This window comes from Symphalangus syndactylus, chromosome 5, assembly GCF_028878055.3.
Source record: "Symphalangus syndactylus isolate Jambi chromosome 5, NHGRI_mSymSyn1-v2.1_pri, whole genome shotgun sequence".
Classification (NCBI taxonomy): domain Eukaryota; kingdom Metazoa; phylum Chordata; class Mammalia; order Primates; family Hylobatidae; genus Symphalangus; species Symphalangus syndactylus.
In genome coordinates this window covers 117,037,775-117,060,879 of record NC_072427.2, presented here as the reverse complement: position 1 = coordinate 117,060,879, position 23,105 = coordinate 117,037,775, and the positions used below count along the sequence as shown (strand labels likewise).

The 23,105-nt window shown below is 36.0% G+C and overlaps 1 protein-coding gene across 2 annotated transcripts in view; it reads right to left on the bottom strand.

Moving 5' to 3' along the window:
* The window catches only part of PRTG (protogenin), a 127,020-nt gene that overhangs the window by 45,883 nt on the left and 58,032 nt on the right, over positions 1 to 23,105 (bottom strand). For both annotated transcript variants that reach the window (XM_055279205.2, XM_063639395.1), the window contains exons 3-11: positions 19,634 to 19,778; positions 18,224 to 18,357; positions 16,358 to 16,495; positions 15,915 to 16,073; positions 15,144 to 15,303; positions 13,700 to 13,947; positions 11,418 to 11,582; positions 9,271 to 9,576; positions 8,341 to 8,529 (exon numbers count right to left, since the gene is read on the bottom strand). In XM_055279205.2, the coding sequence (XP_055135180.1) occupies positions 8,341 to 8,529; positions 9,271 to 9,576; positions 11,418 to 11,582; positions 13,700 to 13,947; positions 15,144 to 15,303; positions 15,915 to 16,073; positions 16,358 to 16,495; positions 18,224 to 18,357; positions 19,634 to 19,778 (1,644 nt within the window). The remainder of the gene's footprint in view (positions 1 to 8,340; positions 8,530 to 9,270; positions 9,577 to 11,417; positions 11,583 to 13,699; positions 13,948 to 15,143; positions 15,304 to 15,914; positions 16,074 to 16,357; positions 16,496 to 18,223; positions 18,358 to 19,633; positions 19,779 to 23,105) is intronic.

Sequence of the window (23,105 nt, the reverse complement as noted above, 5' to 3'; positions counted from 1 at the left end):
CTGATGAAGGACATTTAGGTTGTTTTCAGGTTTTGGCAACTGTGAATAGAGCTATACATTTGTGTACAGTTTTTTTGTTTTGTTTTGTTTTGGCGGGGGGGGAGGTGTTTTTTTGTTTTTGTTTTTTGAGATGGAGTTTCGCTCTTGTTGTCCAGGCTGGAGTGCAATGGCGCAATCTCGGCTTACTGCAACCTCCGCCTCCTGGGTTCAAGCGATTCTCCTGCCCCGGCCTTCCGGATAGCTGGGATTACAGGCATCTGCCACAACGCCCAGCTAATTTTTGTTATTTTTAGTAGAGATGGGGTTTCACCATGTTGGCCAGGCTGGTCTTGAACTCCTGACCTCAGGTGATCCACCCGCCTCGACCTCCCAAAGTGCTGGGATTACACGCGTGAGCCACTGCGCCTGGCCAAGATGAATAAACTTTAATATAAAAATTTATAAAACAAGATATGCTAATTAAGTTGGTACAGATAACAACCTTATGTTTTTAAACTAAGCAGCTTTATATAGTTATATACATGTATGTAAAGTTCTAATCTAAATTTAGAAACAATGTCTTTTTTTTTTTTTTTTTTTTTTTTTTTGAGACAGGGTCTCACAGGCCCTACCTCACCATGGCTGGAGTGCAGTGATGCAAACGGCTCACTGCTACCTCGACCTCCTGGACTCAACTGATTCTCCCACCTCAGCCTCCTGTGTAGCTGGCATCATAGGCATGTACCACCATGCCCAGCTAACTTTTTGATTTTTTGTAGAGATGGAGTCTCACCATCTTGCCCAGGCTGGTCTCATACTCCTTGATTCAGGCAATTCTCCTGCCTCAGCCTTTCAAAGTGCTGGGATTATAGGTGTGAGCCACCGGACCAGGCAGAAATTTGGCATTTCTAACTGACAGTATCTCCTAGACAATGTCTTCACAAGGAGTTAGGTGAAGTATTACAGAAGTTAAAACTGCACGTTGGCCAGGTGCAGTGGCTCATGCCTGTAATCCCAGCACTTTGGGAGGCCAAGGCAGGCGGATCATGAGGTCAGGAGATCGAGACAATCCTGGCTAACACGGTGAAACCCCGTCTCTACTAAAAAAATTAGCCGGGCATGGTGGCGGATGCCTGTAGTCCCAGCTACTTGGGAGGCTGAGGCAGGAGAATGGTGTGAACCCAGGAGGCGGAGCTTGCAGTGAGCTGAGAATGCACCCCTGCACTCCAGCCTGGGCGACAGAGCGAGACTCCGTCTCAAAAAAAAAAAGAAGAAAGGCATAAACCTAATGTCAAAATTCCTTACCCTTATGTGTTAAAACAATAGGTAGAGGGGAGGCCTGAAATTCAGCATTTCAATAAACTCCCAGATTATGCTGCTGGTCCTGGGACTGCACTTTGAGAAGCAAGAACTATACACAGTCTAAATCTAGAACTTCCAAATTCTAGTAATGTGGCCTGGTGCCCTTGATATAACTGTCAGCTAAAAACGTTTTTTCTTTTTTCTTTTTTTTTTTAATTTTTCAGTAGTTAAAAAAATTTTTCTTTTTCTTTTTTCCTTTTTTTTCTTTTTGAGACAAAGTCTTGCTCTGTCACCTAGGCTGGAGTGCAGCGGCGGAATCTTGGTTCACTGCAACCTCTGGCTTCCAGGTTGAAGCAATTCTCCTGCTTCAGCCTCATGAGTAGCTGGGATTACAGGTATGCACCACCACCCCCAGCTAATTTTTGTAATTTTAGTAGAGGCAGGGTTATGCCATGTTGGCCAGGCTGGTCTCGAACTCCTGACTTCAAGTGATCCACCCACATCAGCCCCCCAGAGTGCTGGGATTACAGACATGAGATTATATTTCACTATACCCAGCCTGAACAAAATGTTTCAAAGAATACTATTTTGTGACATGTCAAAATTATATGAAATTCATACTTCAGTGTCCACAAATGAAGTTTTATTGGAGCATAACCACACGCATGCATTTATGTATTTTCCAAGGCTGCTCCTGTGCGGCAGTAGCAGAATTGAATACTTGTGAAAGAGACTATATGGCCCACTGTATCAGTCTTGCTCAGGCTGTCATAACAAAACGCCATAGACTGAGTGGTTTAAACAACTGAAATTTGTTTTCTCTCAGTTCTAGAGGCTGAGAAGTCCAACACCACGCTCTGGCAGGATTCAGTTTCTGGTGAGGGCTTTCTTCCTGGCTCACAGGTGACTGGGCTTTTGTTACATCCTCACATGGTAGAGAGCATGCTCTGGCATTTCTTCTTCTTCTTATAAGGGCATCAGCCTTACTGGATTAGAACCTCACTCTTATGACCTCATTTAACCTTCATCATCTATCTTTTCACAGGCTCTATCTCCAAACAGAGTCACATTTAGGGTGAAGGCTTTAACATATACATTTTGGGAAGACACAAACATTGGGTCCATAACACCCATAAAGCCTAAAATATTTACGGTCTGTCCCATTACAGAAAAAGTTTGCTTACTCCTGGTCTAGATCTTAACTTCTCAAAGCGGGCAAAAATGCAAAAATTTCAGGCCCCACCCAAACCTACTGAATATTAGAATCTGTGTTTTAACAAGATCTGTGAGTAATCCACATACATTTTAAAGCTCAAGACGTATTAGCTTTCAAATCTAGTGATCATGGTAAATTACTTGAAAAAATATTTTTAAAACATACAGACACAATTTTTAAACACAGGCTCAATTTCTAAATACATTGCTCTCCTGGGAGGATAACAATTTTAATAACAAAAACAACTAACATTTGTTGAGAACTTACAATGCAATTTTCCCAGGCACTATGCTAACTTTTATGTGCATTATTTCATTTAATCTCCCTAACATTCTAAAATCAATACCATTATCCTTACCTAAAAGATTAGGTGAACAGCTAGGATTTAGTTTGTTAATAAGTTGTGAAATTTGAAGTCAAATCCAGGCAACAGACAAGAAACTTATTTGACTAATGTTTTTCTTTTACCGTCAGTGCCATGCGATTTCTATAATAGAACATTGTAAATGATGTATCATGGAATGACTGGCACCATTTAGAGTCACCAGAGGTTTCCCAGAAGAGTTGAGACTTAAAATCTGGGCAGTATTTTTCCGAATGTAAAGAGGAGATATACCTCCAATTCATCCAGAGAACACCCAAAGTATTTTACAATGGCAGGAGACCTTTCATTTAAGACAAATAGTTTAAGAAAAAAAAAAAACCAGATAATGCACGTAATTCTTATATAGCTCTTACAGTTTCATCAATCTGTAACACTTTATTTTTAATTAGAGGTAGCTGCAAATTGGCAAATGAAAAATCTTTTCTTTTTTACTATCTTAATGCAGTAGTATTTTTTTAGAAGTAAATGCTTCATTTCTCTTGTAGTATTGGTTTCTAAATTTTTCAAATATTAAGTTCTAAAATTTGAGTTGAGTATCAATCATATTTGGCATTTTAAGATACTGCAGAGAATGAAATATTCAAAAATTTCTGCTCTATTGGCAAATTAAGAAAAAAGTCTATGTTGAAGTTTCAACATATTTTGGCATAATAATATATTAAACATAACAAAAGAAAGGGTAACTTAAAAATATTTAATAGTGAAGAAAGTGAAATAATGATCGTTTTTAAATATTCTCTTTTGTTATAATTTGTACTCACACTTTTGTCAGTTCTCTAGCCTACAAGGCAGGTAGTTTCCAAAAGTATTTCTTTAAGAAGTTTACTGAGTTCAGTTAAATCAATTTATTTTGTGACTGTTTGACAGAATGAATCAGGCTGGGTGTGGTGGCTCACGCCTATCATCCTGGCACTTTGGGAGGCTGAGGTAGGTGGATGGCTTGAGTCCAGGAGTTCAAGACCAGCCTGGGCAACAGAATGAAACCCTGTCTCTACCAAAAATTAGCCTGGCATGGTGGCACACACCTGTGGTCCCAGCCACTCAGGACCCGGCTGAGGTGGGAAGATTGCCTGAGCCTGGGAGGCAGAGGTTGCAGTGAGCCGAGATGGCACCACGGCACTCCAGGCTGGGTGACAGTGAGACTACGTCTCAAATAAATAAATAAAATGCTGTAGTGTATAGTTTATTATTTTAATTATTCATTTATAATTGGTGTGAAATCTCATGCTCACACTAATCATGCTTACTGTAAAATTAAATAAAATAATTAACAAGCTCAAGTTCTTCGGCAAAATAAAAGCTAAAGATGATCTAACATCAGTGTCCTAAATGTTAAACTAACAATAGTACTACATAAAAGTCTGCCCCTTTTCATTCTTTCAAAGAAAGACTTAATAATTCAGAACAGTTTTTGACAGCTTATGAAAACAGTTCCTTTGTAATTACAAGCTAACTTCAGAATTTAAAGCCAATTTCTGAAATAAACAGATGAAAAAAGAGGAACAAATTATTTCAATCAATTATCAGGGAACACAAGTATGTTACTAATTTTGCTTCAGTTTATTGTGAGATGAATATAACAAGTATTTAAAAATCCTACTTACAACTAAGCTAAACACTGAAAGTGCCTAGGGGAAAAAATCTAAGTGAAATTAATCACCACAAAGATACAAAGTCTCAAATCACCACTTAGAACAAATCATACAAATGTATTAAATCACAAGTCAAATGCTTTTTTCCAACCCCACCCCCAAAGTAAACCAGTTTTAATTAAAATCAAACTATATTTTAAAGTCATTAAAATCAAACAAGCTAACATCAAAACATTTCCATCACTCTGCCAATATTTATACTATGAAAGACACAATAATCTTTTTAGCTACTTTAAAAAAACTGTACATCTAGGGAACTGAGCTTTGAGGTTTTAGAGTAAAAAGTTCTAAAATAACTTTCATTACTAAGTATAATTAAATTTAGTTTATTAGAAATTTGTGCAGATATTGGAAAAAATCGTCAATTTAATGTCTTTTGTCTAATATTTCCTGTTTTATTACATCTGTTACACCTTTTTATGTACAGTACTACGTCTCAGAAAAATATTTGAAAATGCTTGTTAAATGAAATATATAAGTTCATTCATCTTTTTCTTTCTTTCAGAAACAAAGAACTGTGTGTATTACCAAGGAGAGTATGTCCCAATAATATGCTTTTTAAATTAAAAACTTAATTATCAGAAGTAAAAATAAAAAGATGTGTATAAAGGCATCAGAAAGGGGATTAGTATGAAAATGAAATTTTGAGACACCAGTTTGTTACTCAAATTGACATTGAATCAGCAAACAGAAGCATTTAAATTTTATTTCCAAGCCTACTTAGCAAATCTAGCTCCAGTTAAAGTATCTTTAATGTGCAAAAGCTCAGTGAAAGCAGGTATTCACCATGCAAGACACAGATAGGATTCCCTTAACCTACTGCCCTCCAGACACATCACTCTCTGTTAAACAGGCAGCTACTGCCAGATGCTCTCACTAAAAATGGTCACAGATGGTCAGCTGTCCAGTTAACAGAACATACTCCCCTTCCAATATTCAAAAGAAAGAAGGAAAGGATAGCTGCTAACACTTGCCTACTTAGTGAGTTAAACGTATTTGACTGCTATAAGTTTGGCAAGGCCCCAACAATGACCTTCTAGGAAAGTAAGACTAGACCATAGTGGTCTCAAGATTAAAAGGCACCTTAAAGGTGATCCAGTCAACAGCTGCACAATACTTGAATCCACACAACTGCAACTCTGCTAGTCACTCATTCCAGCCGTGACTTGGTAGCTCCAGGGGTGCGGAACCTGCTGTCTAACAAGAAAGTCTCTACAGCTGCAAGAGGATTCTGTTATCCTGAACTGCAATCAGTCCAATCACTCAATATAATTCCACAGTCAGGAAACATGCAGCTATTTTAATAGACATAGTATATTGACAAAATAATTTCCCAGTTTATGCATTAGAAGTGATTTTAAATGGATTTACCTCAAATAGCATATACAGTGGATTTTACAACGTAAAAACAAGGGCAGTAATACATGATTTATTTTTAAAATATAGGAGAAAATAAAAGTTTATAGTATTAAAAGTTGACTATAGTTCAGAGATGATTTAAAAAGTTCAACAAAGATCAATGGGTCTTCCTCTTTATAAATAAATAAATACATACATACATGCATGTGTGTGTGTATATATATGTATATATGTATCTGTAGAAAATTTTGAAGAATTGCTTTTAATTGCCAAAGTTTTAATAAACTGTCTCTAAACTTTTCACAACCCAAGTTTTTTTCTAATAAATTAGTCACCTATTTAGAATAAGCTCCCTGTGATGTATAAGAAAAGCATGCTAATAATGTATTTTTGTATCTTCTATATATTCATATTTCCTTTAACAGTGAGAAAATTAGAAGTAGTAAGCTTGATCTATGATTCTTCATCAACGATTGTCCCTAATCATGTTTCTTACATAATAACTAAGCAAGATTTTCTCGAATCAATAATTTGCAGGGAAAGGGACAGAATACTGAGAAGCCATGACTGGGAATAAATGTTGCTGGCTTCCGTGGCAGTAGGTTGGGCTAATGTCATCTCAGTATCAATGGCTTAAGGAAGGTGGAACGTATGTAATTTCTCCTCATCATTTGTAAAACTGTGTGACAGGCCGGGCACGGTGGCTCACTCCTGTAATCCCAACACTTTGGGAGGCTAAGATGGGCGGATCGCCTGAGGTTGGGAGTTCAAAACCAGCCTCACCAACATGGAGAAACCCCATCTCTACTAAAAATTCAAAATTAGCTGGGCGTGGTGGTGCATGCCTGTAATCCCAGCTACTCAGGAGGCTGAGGCAGGAGAATCGCTTGCACCTGGAAGCAGAGGTTGCAGTGAGCTGAGATCGTGCCATTACACTCCAGCCTGGGCAACAAGAGTGAAACTCCGTCTCACACACACACACTTTGTGTGTGTGCACACAAAGAAAAGAAAAAACTGTGTGACAGAGATCAATAGTGAAACTTATTTAACTGAATGCAGATTAAATTAAAAACCAACATAACGAGATTATAAGCAAAATACCATCTGGAAAACTGCATAGAACCACAGGATGAAGTTCCACAGAACTTCCCTGCATCTGAAAACAGTCTCCCACCACTGCTTCTTACTGTGCAGATACTCAAATCTAACGCTGCTCTCACAGCCTGTGCTACCGTGAGGCCAGGGAAAGACATGGAGAAGCCCATGGCTGGGCTGCTGAGCCTTTTACCTCCCCTCACCTTCACAGGGCAGTCTGTGAAAGGAAAAGCTAGAGTAATTGTAAAATCCTAATATGTCCAGAAGGTGTAACAATTCAGTAGGTATTTAGCAGGTTGGTCATCATAATTAAAGGGACTGCTTTGTACTTAAGGGTAAAAATCTACTTATGAGCAACAAATAGCTAAGTGTACATTTTATACCTTGATGAGTTTATATCCATTTATTCTTTTTTTGTTTTTGTTTTTGAGACAGAGTTTTGCACTGTCGCCCAGGCTGGAGTGTAGTGGTGTGATCTTGGCTCATTGCAACCTCTGCCTCCTGGGTTCAAGCTATTTTCCTGCCTCAGCCTCCCAAGTAGCTAGGATTACAGAAGCATGCCACCACACTCAGCTAATTTTTGTATTTTTTTTAGTAGAGACGGGGTTTCACCAAGTTGGCCAAGCTGTTCTTGAACTCCCTACCTCAAGAGATTCACCTGCATTGGCCTCCCAAAGTGCTGGGATTACAGGCATAAGCTACCACGCCCGGCCCATGTATTATATTTTAGATATACTTACTTTCTACTCAACATGTGTACATCATGAAATTCCTTTCACTCTACAAAGATAGGAAGACTAGGGAATAAAACAGTGTCTTTCAGAACACTGATGAACTCAAACACAAAGTTAAATGCTTTTTCTCCAGTGTTCCTGGGTTAGAGCTACATAAATATTCAGTTACACGGGTCATATGTAAGGGCATTATTTTATACCTAATTTGTAATTATATAGCAATTATATAGCACTCTCAGGCACATTTTAAGTGAAACTTAACCACTGAGTATGATTTGGTGATATCCCTATTCTAATTCCTATTCTACATCCTATTCTCACAATAATTGATCAGGAACTCAATCTAACAGAAGTGAACTCCGCAAAGAAAAGCAGATTCGCAGAGCTGGACAAAGATAGAAAGATACAATGGCTGCCTGATATTTTGCCACTGGACTCACAATGCTAAGTCAAAGACCAATCATTGGCTTCAGCAGTAGCATATACACACTGACATAGTAAAATCAATTCTTTTCTTTGTAACATTAAGTCAGTTCTCCTGCTTTATATCCAATAACTTTTTTTCCAGTTGGTCAGAGAGGAAGGAAAAAGGCAAAAACACAGTACAAACTCACTCACCTAAGCCACTGAGAGTATAGAGTAGGTCCTTGGCATCCAAGAAAATGGGCCCATTCTCCTGCTGCCCTTCTTCCTTGTAGTACAGCTTGTAGCCCTGAATAGCAGCCGTGTCCTCTACATCTTGCTGCCACCTCACAGAAATGGTGGTACAGTTCAGAGGCTCCAAATGCAACTCTGGAGACTTAGGGGCTAGTAAAATTCATCAGAAAATGTATGTATAAACAACCCAACATCCATATAAAGACAGAGAATAGGGTAGTTCTCTCAGTTTTAAGCAAACAATTACCAAAAGGTTCAATTCAAAAATTATACTGTAACCTAACTTTCCAAATTTCACAATAATATTAAACTTTGAGATCAAAATTTAAAAATACATAAAATACTATCTTAAAAAGACCAAGATATATAAATAATAATATCTGGATATTTAATTTCTTTTCAAAGAGGCAATAAATACTTTCTAATTTTGGCCAACACTCCTCTGTGATATAGAGAAGAGGCACTATTGTCAGTCAATTAACGAGAAAACCAGTCATGCTACATTCCACATTAGTCAAACAGAAGGGTCTACAATTTCGCAGTCCTATAGTCTTCCCATACTAAGGATTTTAAAAATATATGGCAATAATATTAATTACACCTCTACGAATATCTTACTTTGGAAACTCAGTTTGATTTGGACTGATCTGTCCATGAGGGATTTGCCAAGCAAAGTAATAGCGCAACCAAAAAGTTTACACACAAATAAACTCTATGCAAAAGCGAGTACTTAATAAAAAGTTTAATTTTTTTCAATTAAGTCCACCACCTATGGAATATTTTTATTTGTAAAACAAAATTTAAAAATATAAACATAACTTAGAGAAGAAAAACTTGATTCAAAAGTAAAAATACTGTCTTATCTTTTCTTAACAGTCTTCAGAAATTCACCTTTCACGCTTGTAGCTTTGGGCGTCCTATGTGAAGTCCATACTGATGACTCTCCCAGCCCCACTCTGGTGGCAGCAGTAATCCGAACCAGGTAGACACTGTCAGGTTTCAGGCCTTCCAACAGGTACTCATGCGTGGTCCCCGGGAGCTCCAGAACTTGGATGGAATTCTCAGTACTTAGGCGGAAAGACAGGCGATACAGCACCACTTGGCCCCGCCGATATTTGGCTGGGATTGGCAGCCAGGAGATGAGAATATCAGTGGGACTTCGACTTGTCAAACTAATTTCAGGAGGTCTCAGGGGAACTAGTCATAGAGGAAAACAGGTTGTTTATAAATATTTAGAATCGAATTGCCACTTAGCACACCAGTAACTGAATTCTCTTAATTAGCAACATATCATAAAGAAGAGATACTTTCAGCCCTAGCAGAGGTTTTCAGTGAAATAGAGTACAAACCAGAAAAATAACGAGGGAGGGCTAAGTGTGTGGAAACAAAGAATAGAAGATATTCTTCACTGTGGCTGTGATTGTTTTGTTGTTGTTTGGAACAAATATGAGAATATTTGATATTCATACAAAATATGAGAATACTTCTCAAATAATTCCACCAAAGGGCTTTGAAACAAGGGAGAGTGAATTATACAAAGGTGGGGAAGCCTAGGATTCTACAGTTATAAACAAGCAAATAATATTTTGAAGTGTAAGAGTTGCATCTTAAAAATTAATGTGAATTTTGTATTCCTAATTACAACATATGTTGTTTAATATAAAAACAGTTTTTCCTCCATTTTAATAAAACTGGCATTTCAGGAAAATGAGTCAAATACAGTGACAGGCAGTCTAATACTAAGAGTTGACGGGTTCTAGAGTTAGCTTCTGTGTGTCTGAATCCTTGTTCTACCATGTACAACTCTGATCTTGGCCAAATTAACTTCTCTGTATCTAAGTTTCTTCAGACACAAAATGAAGAAAATAATATTAGCTCCTTTTACAGTATTTCCCTGCTATGCTAAGACTCACTTTTTTCAAGAATATACAGACAGAATAGACCACCCCCACACACAACTCTATTAGCCTGCTTTTCACCTTAGACATGCATAACAGAGGTTGTTAATAGTAACGAGGTAACTAGAGATGTCATATATACTATAGTTCCCTCTAAAGTAGAACAGGCTCGTAAATAAAAACTAAAATTTGGAATTCAGTATCCACCTAAGTGAACCTTTTTTCATGTAGTCTAAGTCTGATTTTATAAACACCTAAATAAGTAGCATTATAAAGATATAATAAGAGATCTGGGACCTAAATGAAAAAAAAAAAGATTTGGAGATTATTTATATAAAAACATTTTAAAAACGAACAGCAGACCACTGCTTGAGGATAAAACATTTGCTAAAGGAGAACAGTATGATTAAGCATATATCAAATCATTCCCTTTCACATTGCAGGGTGCTAAAAAAGGTCTTCTAGAGACTATGGAAAGACAGATCCCTTCTTTTACAATATGATATGAAGACTCAGAGGAGGAGAATCAGTTCTCTAGGGCTATCTTAATGGATGAAATTTCCCACCATTATAAGAATAATATGAAGGTCTGGCCTTCCCTAAAAGAACCACAACTCAATTTTCAACTCATGGTTAGGAAATAAACTGAACAAGTAATATTTTCCCCCTTAAGGAGTATAAGCATATTGTATTTAATCAACAGGTACTAAGTGCTACGAATTTTTTGACAGGTGATAAACTGTATAAAGTCCGAGTTTCGGAAGTCCAGTACCTCTGGCCCTGGTCACTGCATACACTCAATATGTAACAGTCATTACAGTTATTCATGCTTAGAAAAACTCACATTTTGTTCTATTCAGTACAAAAAAGTTTGCAACATATTTACAATTTAAACTAGCAACGTTTGAAGACATACAATGGGAATATAAGAATTTTATTATTAAATTTTATATTCTGAAAGTGCTCTTTATCCTTATCATGTTACTGGCAAAAAAGCAAGAGTGAGATTTTGAACGGTAAATTTAACATACTTGTTTTTTAACCAAAAGGAGGATATTTTCTTTAAACACATTTATTCATTGAAATTGACAAAACATACGAATGTTCATACTGAAATGATCTAGAATCATGTTTTCTTACCATCCTCTAGAGTATTCTGTGTCACATGGTCAGACATCTGGCTGGCTCCCATTGGCATATATGCTACAATGTAGAAAGTATAATTGCTGGCAGGCTCTAAGTCATCAATAATATAATGAGTTGTGTCATTTCCAATGACTACTTGATACTCTTCATTATTTAAACCTAAATTAAAGAATCCACGTTTTAAAATGACAGATATTCAAAATAAAATTAACAAGACCATTTTCCTGCACTGTGAAACACTAGTCCTTGGGTCTAATCTCGGTCTCTTATCTTCTGTGCCCCTTTACAAAATGTGAACACGAAGGTCTTTATTTTCTAAAGGTAACCATATTTTGCTACAAATTACTAGAGGACATTTTTCCTGAATAAATCAAACTGAAAAGAATTCATCTTCTCTAAACTTCATTTACCATCTGGTCAAAACCCACAGCAGAGACAATGTACAGTAGTAACATAACAGAGCTTAACACAACAGAATATTGTAATTCATAACAGTGTAAACTTTACTTGCTTCAACTCATGGGGTTTTTTTCTTTTAAACATAAATGGAGAGACAGTAGGGAATATAACAGCTCCACTCTTTAGAAAAACAAACCAAACCAAAAGTTGTCCTGCGAAAGATCTCATTTTGCCCCTAGAGATTCTATTAAATTTGACTGACATAAGTTGTTCTTTTATTTGTAATACTGAGGGCAAAAAAACTGGGAGTCACAGAATGTGCCTCAAAATGCTTTGTCCCACAGTGAGTTTTTTTTTTTTTTTTAAGAGAAAAAAATTCTCAGCAACTCTTAATCAAATATGCATGACAAGGTATAGAAGAGGATTTGTCTTTGTAGGATTTAATTCCTACAGAGCAAACCTGTAAAGTGGAACAAGAGCATTGGCAGCCACTGTGCTTTGCTAACAATTCACAGTAAACGCATGTCAACTTAATCAAATCTCTCTAAGGACGGAGTCCCTTCTCCCCACACTGGATTTATAAACAAAACAGAAGGCAAATTCCAGTATTAAGTTTTCCCACATTTCTGAATTAACTTGATAGCATTTTAATTAGACAAGATTACAGGCATTTCACAACAGACTGGCTAATGGCTTGTTAATTAGGAGCTGCATAGTACGATTTCTGACCTACCAAACAAGGTCCTTGAGTTCGAATTAAAAAGCCTTGTTCCATTCCTGAATAGACCACTGAGCCGCATGTGGAGGCTCTAATGAAACAACCATAATAGGGAACAAGAGTGGTCCCCACCAAAACCAGCATTCCTTTTACCTTCATAAATCACTAAAAAGGGAATTAACATACTCCAGCATGCTCAGTTATCAGACTTTCATTCTTCTTGCTTCCATGACCCCTGATTTACATTCAAAATATTCCTTTTCAAAACCCTACTTCAAAGTACAAAAAACAAATAGCAGCAGCAACAACAAACCACCTGTTTCTATGGCTAATTTTATTATATCCCCATCCTTAGGTGTTTGAATTTGTTTTTAACGTATATTCCATAAAAGCTAGGCTTTTTAAGTATAGAACTGAAATTTCTAAGCCGCTACCATGGTTTCTATGAAAAATCAATAGATAAATTTCTAGGATTTATCAGTAGTTTCTCTTTTTCCTCTAAGATATTTGCTAAAAGTAAAATATAAGAAAAATTTTTAAATCTCCAAAATAGAACCAATAATTCTGAATAAAAATTTGAAGACACATTTGATTTCTACTTTTATATGATGAGATAGCAGTAAAGAATGTCCTGTTCAATTTTCAGAGGGTTCTAAATGATTTCAGAAAACATTCAAAATATACAAAATATTTAAAATATACAAAATCAAAAATATGGGGAATTTGACAATGTTTACTTTCTCCCTTAAAAATAATAAATATACATAGTTTATTATTTTACTAAACAGTCACACCACTGTTCTAATGTAACTGCATACTTAAATTGGTATATTGAGTCTCAGTTAAGGAATTTATACCCTGTCTGGAATGAAATTCGTAAGTACACCACTTTGTAATTTCTAAGCAGGCAGTGATGCTTTGCATTAGCTGGTAATTGTTTCTAAACAGAAAAATCTTAAACTATACTTACATATACAAAGTATACAACATGAAATTTAGAAAACAATAGATACATAGGTGATAGATTATTTTATTAAAGAAGATAAATGCCACAGAATTTCAAAAATATTTTATGGATTATGTAAGGCATTATTCGTACTGAAAACAAATCCTTGATAGCAAGGAGTACTTAAAAATAAGCACTCCTAAAATTGCTTACCTTCTGCTTTCATGTAGTGTACAGAATAGGCAATGACTTTGTCTGAATTATAAAGTGGCCTCTCCCAAGCTAAAAGAATGGCTGAGCTTGACATGGTTTCAGCATGTACATTATAGGGAGCACTGGGTCTGTCTTCCGACATCACCACAGTCAGTCTGGCTCTAGATAAAATAGATCCTTGGCTATTCTCAGCCATGCACTGATAAATAGCATCATCTTCAGGAATAATCTGGTTAATTACCAATTTACTGGGGAAAGAAAAAAATTATTTCCATGAAAAATTCTAAGAATGAATTCAAAATAAAGTTTAGCTATTGCTAAATAATCAAGCATTTGTAGAACCCTGCAGCAACTATGTGGAATCCCGAAGATCTTTTGGTGTGTTTTTGTTTTTGAAGTTTTCTTTTTGTTGTTGTTGTTTTAAAGAGACGGGCTCTCACTCTGTAACCCAGGCTGAAGTGCAGTGTCACAATCACAGCTCACAGCAGCCTCAAACTCCTGGGCTCAAATAATCCTCTCGCCCTCTTGCCTCATCCTCCTGAGTAGCCGGAACTCCAGGCATGTGTAATTTTTAAATTTTTTGTAAGTTTTTGTAGAGACAAGGTCTCACTGTGTTGCCCAGGTTGGTCTTAAATTCCTGGGCTGAAGTGATCTTCCCACCTTGGCCTCCCAAAGCACTGGGATTACTGGCAACAGCCACCATGTCTGGGTTATAGTCTCATTTTAGATAATAAAAGTTACTGAGAACAAAAAAAAAACCTATGTAATCTGTCCTAGTGAAAAATATTCTACATTAATTACTAAAAATTACTCATTTTTGAGTCTACATTAGAATTTGTGATATTCAAATGCTCTCTGCTTTAGGTAAGTTAACTTACTTTTTAAAATTTGGCTCATTAAGAATTTATATTACTTGAATAGCATCTAATTTACAGAATATAATAATGTGTACATAGAATTCAGGTCAACAAAAATTTCTAAGTTTTGTTCAACACAAGAATGTTACAATAATTCGTATTTATGCTAATAAAAATGAATTCTTAAAATCATTAACTATAGAGAAATTATTAGAGAATTATTTCTTCTAATTTCCTCTTCGTGGAAGAAGGAACTAAGACCCCAAAGAGCTAATATGCTTTCTTGTGGTAACTTAACTCTAGTGGTGGCTTAACAGCACTAGAATCCTGGAGTTTGGGGAACTGTGTAACATGCATTTTATTATCATCTATCACTTTCATGACCCATGTATAAAATATCGATGAGTATTTAGCATAGCACATGTATGACACGATAATGTTATAAATCTTAATGTCTTAGTTTAGTTTCATTTTGTTAATAACTATCAAGATAATTTAGGTATTTGATATCATTATAACCATTTCACATAAAAATTACTAAAGCCATTATATCATATATAAAATGGTAGCAAAGTGACACAGCCTACCTGTTGTACATTTTAATTCTACCATTCGAATGTATCTTCCTTCCATTTTTCAACCATGACATCTTGGGAGAGGGGATTCCTTCTGCCTGACACATAAATCGAGCAGTGCCAGCTCGAGGCCTTGTTAAACTTTCTGGCCATTCAACAAATGAAGGAGGAGCTATTTTTAAAGAAAAAATGAAATATTTCTGTGATCCTAACAGGAATGATGTAAAGGGTCAAGGAAGGAAACAGCAAATGAAACGAGTCCCATTCCTGACGTTGCCTGACATGCCGAGCTCCTGTCTACATCTCCATACATCTCTCCAGGAGCCTTTTCTTGGCATTGTTCAGTGTTCACTTCCTCCATGATTTCCCTATTCAGAGCATCTATACAGACACACTTAAAATATATGTACCTATCATCCTCCTTAACTAAGAACAATATACAGCCACTCGTGAATGCAGTGCAAGTGGCAATAATCAAGAGATTAAATTTTTAAACTGGCAAAGAGGTACACGGATATGTGTGTAGGTGTGATGGAAATAGAAGGGAAGCCTAAATAAGAAGAAACATAATGGTATGCACGTAAACAGAATGGTGACCTCAGAATGATTCTACAGTTATATTTTAATGTAAATATTTATTTTTTCCTGAAATTCATCGTTTGATTACAATACTTCATATCAATGCTACGAATCTCAAGAAAGACAGAAGTAAGCTATGAATGAGATAAAACGGCAAATGTTAAAATGTAAGATTTCCCTGATTGCAGAATGAAAGGAACATACCTAATACAGTTAAAGTTGCCATAGCAACTGTAAAGTTGCGTGTGCCAGGGGTAGTGGCCCGACAAACATATACTCCAGCATGTTGTAGCCTGACATCAGATATCATGAGATTACCACTTCCAAGTACCCGAGTATTAAAGACATCAATGGATTTGTGATCTATTTCAAAGAGGATACTTCAGTTAAAACAGTGTAACAGATAATCTGAAATTATGTCAAAAGACCACTATCCAAGCAATCAGTCACGAAAAGTATAAAATTAAGTATAAAATTCTCCATGTTAAGACCTTTTCTCTACACACTGAAATGCCAAAAAATAAGACATTCAATAGCCAAACCTGTGTTTTTGTATATAAAATAAACATTTTATAAATTTCATTAGAATGAACAAAATTTAAGGAAAAGACATTTTTTTGTTGTTTGTGTTTCCTGAGAAGACTTACCAAGGCGGCTCCAAGAAATGATTGGTTTGGGATTTCCTGTGGCCATGCATTCCAAAACTACAGTCTGATGAAGAGACGTTGTTATGTTCTGTGGACCTGCTATAATTGTTGGTGTGTGGAAGGATTTAGACTCCTTAGCTTTGGGAAGGAAAAGACAGAATATAAAAATAAATTATAAATAAGATATAATAAGTGAAATTAGTAAGACATTTATTCTTATCACTCACTTTTCTTTTTTTAAAAGAACTTATTGAGACATAACTCACATACCATACAATTCACCCATCTGAAGTATATAATTTTTAGAGTTTTCAGAGTTGTACAACTATTACCACAATTAATTTTAGAACATTTTTATCACTCTCCAAAACAATCCCAAACCCATTAGCAGTCACTCCCAATCTCTTCTTCTCTCCACAGCCTCGTAACCACGAATCTACTTTCAGTTTCTCTGGATTTGCCTATTCTAGACATTTCATATAAATGGAACCATATATTATGTGGCCTTTTGTGAATGGCTTCTTTTCAGTTAGCGTAATGTTTTCAAGGTTCACCCATGTTGTTACATGTATAAGTACTTCATTCCTTTATATTGAGCAATATATATCATTGTATAGATAGAACACATTTTATTTATCCATTCATCAGTTGATGGACATTCAGGTTATTTTCCGTATCATTACTTCTAATTGAGGTTCAAGCATTCACTTATTTATATAATTTAATTATCTAAAATTAATTTACCTAAAATTAAAGCATAGCATTAAATACATAACTTCAGCCTCTTAATGTTTTTCAAAATTTCTTCTTTTTTCAGCCTTAAAGGATCTGTTAGAAACCAGTATCTCTTTTGAAGAATAAACATTTATGTGAAGTTCAACAATGTCTTCAGTCCAGGTTTTCTTCCACTAAACAAACTTAACCTTTAAAATAAAAACTATCCTCTATTGCAATTTAGTGAAATATCTATTTCTGTATATGCATCTCTCTAGTTTCCCTTCTACCTATATTAATGTATGGCAAAATACATAAAATTGTGCTCACTTAATATTAACAATGATAATTTTTGCATTGAGACTGAGGATATTTTTTAACTTTTATTTTTGTGTTTTTAAAAATTGTTTAATATAGAAGCTTTATATTTTCTATTTTCATAAACATTACTTTTTATAAAATGCATGTATCATTTTTACAAATGCAAATCATGGTATTTCTTTAAACGACAAGCAAAAGAATACAACTAGAAACAAACATATCTTTTTCCACAATAGACAATTCTGGTAGAAATGGAGGACAGTTATTCTCTTTTTTGTGGTTTCTGTATTTTACACTTTTAAAAACAAAAGTGAAATATAGCCAGCCCTCAGTATCTGCGGGTTGCACATCTGTAAATTCAACCAACTGCAGGTTGAAAATATTTTTTTAAAAAATAAAAAACAAAAATACACAAATTTTAAAATACAGTATAACAATGATTTATATAGAATTTACATTATTAGGTATTATAAGTAATCTAGGGATGATTTAAAGTATACAGGAGGGTGTGCATAGGTGAATGAAAATAACATGCCATTTTCTATAAGGGACCTGAGCATCAGTGAATCTTGGTATTGAATAGAATATCAAAGACTGAATATTTGTTAATCTTTCTTAAGACTGAATATTTCTTAAAGATGTTGACATAACATAGAAAACCGGCCTATGAAAGAAGAGTTGCGTAATAACTAAAAATGACCATTTTCCAAATAGATTATAATAATTTCAGTGAAATTCTACTTTATGGCACATTATTACAGCAGTGGAGAAAAAGTAACAACTGCGCCAATAAAATGTCATAAAAATGGAAAAAGCCACTCTGCGTGGTACCTGGAATGACAGCTAGCGAGGCCTCCATACTTTTACGTCGGTGGGCTACAGTGGCAGCAACACAACGATAATTTCCAGAATCCCTTTGGCTGACATCATAGATCTGCAATACTCCTGTTGGTAGGGCAGTTATCCTGTTATGAGAGAAAGATAACTAAACTTTTTGTAGTATATTTCATATTTTATTTATTTATTTATTTTTGAGATGGAGTTTCACTCTTGGTGCCCTGGCTGGAGTGCAATGGCATGATCTCGGCTCACTGGAACGTCTGTCTCCAGGGTTCAAGCGATTCTCCTGCCTCAGCCTACCAAGTAGCTGGGATTACAGGTGCGCCACCATGCCCAGCTGATTTTTGTATTTTTAGTAGAGACAGGGTTTCACCATGATGACCAGGCTGGTCTTGAATTTCTGACCTCAAGTGATCTGCCTGCCTCGGCCTCCCAAAGTGCTGGAATTACAGGCATGAGCCACCGTGCCGGGCCTAGATTTTATATTTTATTTAACATATTCTGTGATAGGAATACACTCAATCTTTTTACAGTGCTAGAAGCAATACTTTAAAGACCTTTTAAAATATTAGCTTGATTCTATTGTTTTCATTTGGGTCACTAAAGCTCTCTAAAACATAAACAATCCAGCATGATATGGTTTGTTGAATTCAATCTATCAGTTGAATTTTACAGAGTCACATTTGACATTCTAGCATAGATTTAGCTAACTGGTGGCCCAGAGTTTAGCATAATTTTTTTCAAATTCCTGATTTTTTACCTATTAATATCTATATATTATCCAAGACATATGTAGATATGCTTTTTTTTTTTAAATAAAGCACTTCCATGAATAACTTATTCCATCTTAGTGCTTTACCATGTTAGCAAATGTCTGCCAACTCAGGAGCAGGGCAGGAATCAAACTTTTTGGAGTTGCTATCAAGTTCTTGATTTTTAAATCCCAACCACCCGCAGAACACTAGATGTGTGCAAGTGTGCTCGTGTGTGCATTTGTAGTAAAGAGGGGGTTGGGAAGTGGAAGGCAGAGACAGGAGTGGGCAGCTACCAGGGCATACATGAAAGACCCTTACACCAACACTGCCCTTCCCAGCAATGAGAGTGTAATTTGATTTCCTAAAACCCTGGGCTGCAGCCAGACAGTCATGGTTAGAACAGATGGTTGAGGAAAGGATCAAGGCAGTAGGATAATCTATTTAAATTCTGATCTAAACCAGGAACCATGCCCCATGTGCCAGAGACTGATGATCTAATTCTTTGGCTAAGTTTGAAATGTCTTAAGCAATCAGCTATTACTGCCCTAAATAAAAATGAGGCCTATAATGGTGTTTCTCCCTATATAATCTCATATGAAGTCTTCATTACTCCCATATCATCTCCAAAGACAAAATCTACATCTACCTGTCCATAGTCATAGGTAGAGCTGTCCGATTGAACTCCCATGTTATAACTGCAGGAGGGTGGGATGAAATCTTGCATGCAAATCGAGCAACTCCACCTTCGTGCACCTCAGTGGAAATTGGCTGAGCTTCAAATGCAGAAATAGCTATAAGATAAAGTTTGAGAAATTCAGAATAAGTGCATGAAAATAACACTTAGAAGTAACATTACACTAGATATTACTTATTGGACTTGAACCCTTGCTTGGATATAAGACCAACCTAACTTAACCAGCGTGAAGATAATTTAGTGAATAATTTTGGAGAAAACACTGGGCAGTTGCCCAATTTACGGAGTCTGGCCTTTCCCAGAATTAAATTCTAAATAGGTTCGCAAGAAACTTATCATCTATTTGGAGATAAAAAGTTAACATATGAAACAAAAATAAACAATGGTATATAATTACATACTAAACCGTGTGGTACAAACTTCAAATACTATTGTATATCAGAGGAGAGGGAAACAAATAAATTCAAACTAATCAGGTAAAAACCATTTACATGAGCTGGTTTTGAATTAGCTTTTGAAGAATCCACTGGATTTAGATGGGGGTGGTGGTGGGAAAGAACAGAACATTTCACGTGAAAAGAATAACACGAAGACAGGCACCGAGGCAAGAAATGCAAAGCTTTTTGCATTCACAGGATTGTGAGGAAACGGCCAGAACTATTGCAAAATATTTCCGATTAAGAGTTTATGGGAAAGCTGAAGGAGAATACAGATAAAACAGATTTATATCATGGTACAAATTAAGGCATCACTGAAGATTTCTGAGCAAAGACATGTCCTCATATTAGCAATGTGTGAGAAAAACTAATCAGGATGGATAGAAAAAAGGAGTCTCAAGTCAAAAGTCCAATAGGCCATTAAATAGGGATTACAGAACTGGGTGGTGGCAGTGGGAATGGGGAGAGTCTAGCGATATCTTAAAGAAGACAAAGACTTGGTTCTTATGCCACAGACACATCACTCTGTATCTGGAATCAGATGAAGCTGGTATTGATGGAGCAGGATGAGAAAGGAAAGAGAGAAGCCCAAGGGTGCATCTGAAATAAAAGGTAGAGAAACTCAAGAGACAATTTTTAGGCTCATCTATTTCCAAAGCAGAGATCAATCTTGAAGTGTTGGTATTTTCTAGAGATAATTATTCTTTGCAATTCTAGGCAGGCCTCCAGGAAGTGGTCTTCAGTGTCCGTGATCACATTTTGAAGGAGTGTAAATTCCAGGTTTCCCTTCCCTCTACTAAGTCTTCCAAGATACAAAGAAAGGGCCACAACTATAGTCTTACTCCTCCTCTCCTCAGATTCCAGTTCAACGAAAAATTTGTTTGAACTTTATTATTTATAAATAAAATGAGAAGTTATGAAGAAGAATAGAGGTAATAGGGCTAGATGAACTTACGCTTCATTAGGCTGAAAAGGGTAAAAGGTCGTAGAAAGCTAACAAATTCTGCCTGCACTTGAACTCATTTATCTGTAGACAGATCACAGGCCTTTACAAGTATAGGACAAGGCCAGAAAATAATGGTGAAAATATTCTTAGGAGGATGGACTTCCAAAAAGGGTGGAGTGGGGGTAAAGTAATACCTTATTTGTGTATGAAACAAAAATCTGTTTCAAACTGCTATTGTTGGTGGATCCTCAAAGTCAGAATCATTTGCATAATAACTTTCACTCTCTTTTCTCTTGAATATACGGTGTTTTCCAGGAGTTATGTAATGCATGGTATTGCAATAGACCAAATGTTGAGGCAGACATATATGAGAACCCAGCTGTCTTCTATTAAGCTAACTAAAGAGATATGCACAAATGTAAAGCAATTCTGCTCCTCTGGCTAATATTTTCCTCTGGAAAATAGTTATATTAATATGTGATGTATAAATGTTTTCATTCTAAAATGAATTAATGAATTTTTTCTCAGTTTTAATTTCTAATAGTGTCAATAGATGTAAGCTACATAAATAAAAGTTATTTGGGTTTTAAGAGTATAAAGAGTGAGACTTTTCAGTTGGAGAACCACTCTTAGAATATCAAACTCTAAAAATCGATACCATGAATCTATGTTGCTGATCAATTAATTAGTCCCTGTAAAACTCAAGCCCCATATTCAACCACTTACAGTGGTGTTTCACTAACATTGAGCTACTTTTCACTGCTTCTGTAATCACTTGCTAGGATGTTTATCTGCAAACATTTTAATTTTGGATCTAAACCTATGGACCATCCCCTGCTGTTTATCTACTAAAGAATTAGGAAACAGATGGCTAGATTCACCTTTAAAATATCAGCTTCACATTCAGGCAGAACAATCTGATTTCTCAATAATCAGGTAGGCTTGTCTTTTTATAATTAACTTAAACTATGTTGAATACATTTATCTTGGGGGGAATTAGGACCTACATTTCCATAAATGTAATGCTTGCTTTATGAAATATAAAGCACTCTTGTCGATCCCATATTTACCTTTTCCATGTGTGAGGGGTGACCATTAGTTCTAGTTGTCACTGATAATCCGGTCCATATTCAATTAACAGACTTCAAAATGGGAATTTTACTTTATTATTTCTCAGCCTCTACCTCTCCAGACTGAAATATCTTATTTAGTTTAACTTTTTTTTTTACAAAACAGAAGTTCCCCCAGGCCTGTCCGCTTTAACAATTTCTTCTTTCATGACCCCACAATGAATTAAGTATTCAATTCAAGATGTTTTATCTCATTTATTCCTCTCTCATATCTGACTTCTCTTCATCCCTAACAGTCCTCTGTTCAATTCAGGCCCTTATCATATCCTGTCTGGATGTCTTTCTGGAGCCTCTTAGCTGGTATCTTCCCTGCCAGCAACATCACCCTCCAAAGTGATCATCATAAACCATGAATCTGTGTTGCTGATGAATTAATTATTCCCTGTAAAACTCTAGCCTCATATTCAACCCCTTACAATGATGTTTCACTAACACTGAGCTACTTATAATTTACGAAATACACCATGATATTTCACACCTCTAAGGTTTCTGTGAACATTTCCTTCTCTTGCTAATAACATTGGTCCCTTTGTCCACCTGATGACATCCTGCCATTCTTTCAAGCCTGGTTCATTTATCCCATCCTTTGGGAAGTGGTTTCCGACCCTTTTCTCTCCCACCTCTGTACACCGCAGACCTTCACTGCTGCCTTTGTCTCACATTATAATCACTTATTTACAAGTCTTCCCCCCTTCTACATTATAAGCTCACTGAGGGGCAGCAGCGGGTCATGTTCTTTGCAGGATACTGTAAGACAGTAAATGGTGCAGATTTGGCACTAAAAAAAATATACTTTCTGAATTGAACTAGTATTATTTTGAATTTTCTCCAATTCTATTAGGTCTTTAAGCACAATAACTAGAATTGTAGGGAGTTTCTTGGGTACAAATACCAAGACGGGGTGAGAAGAA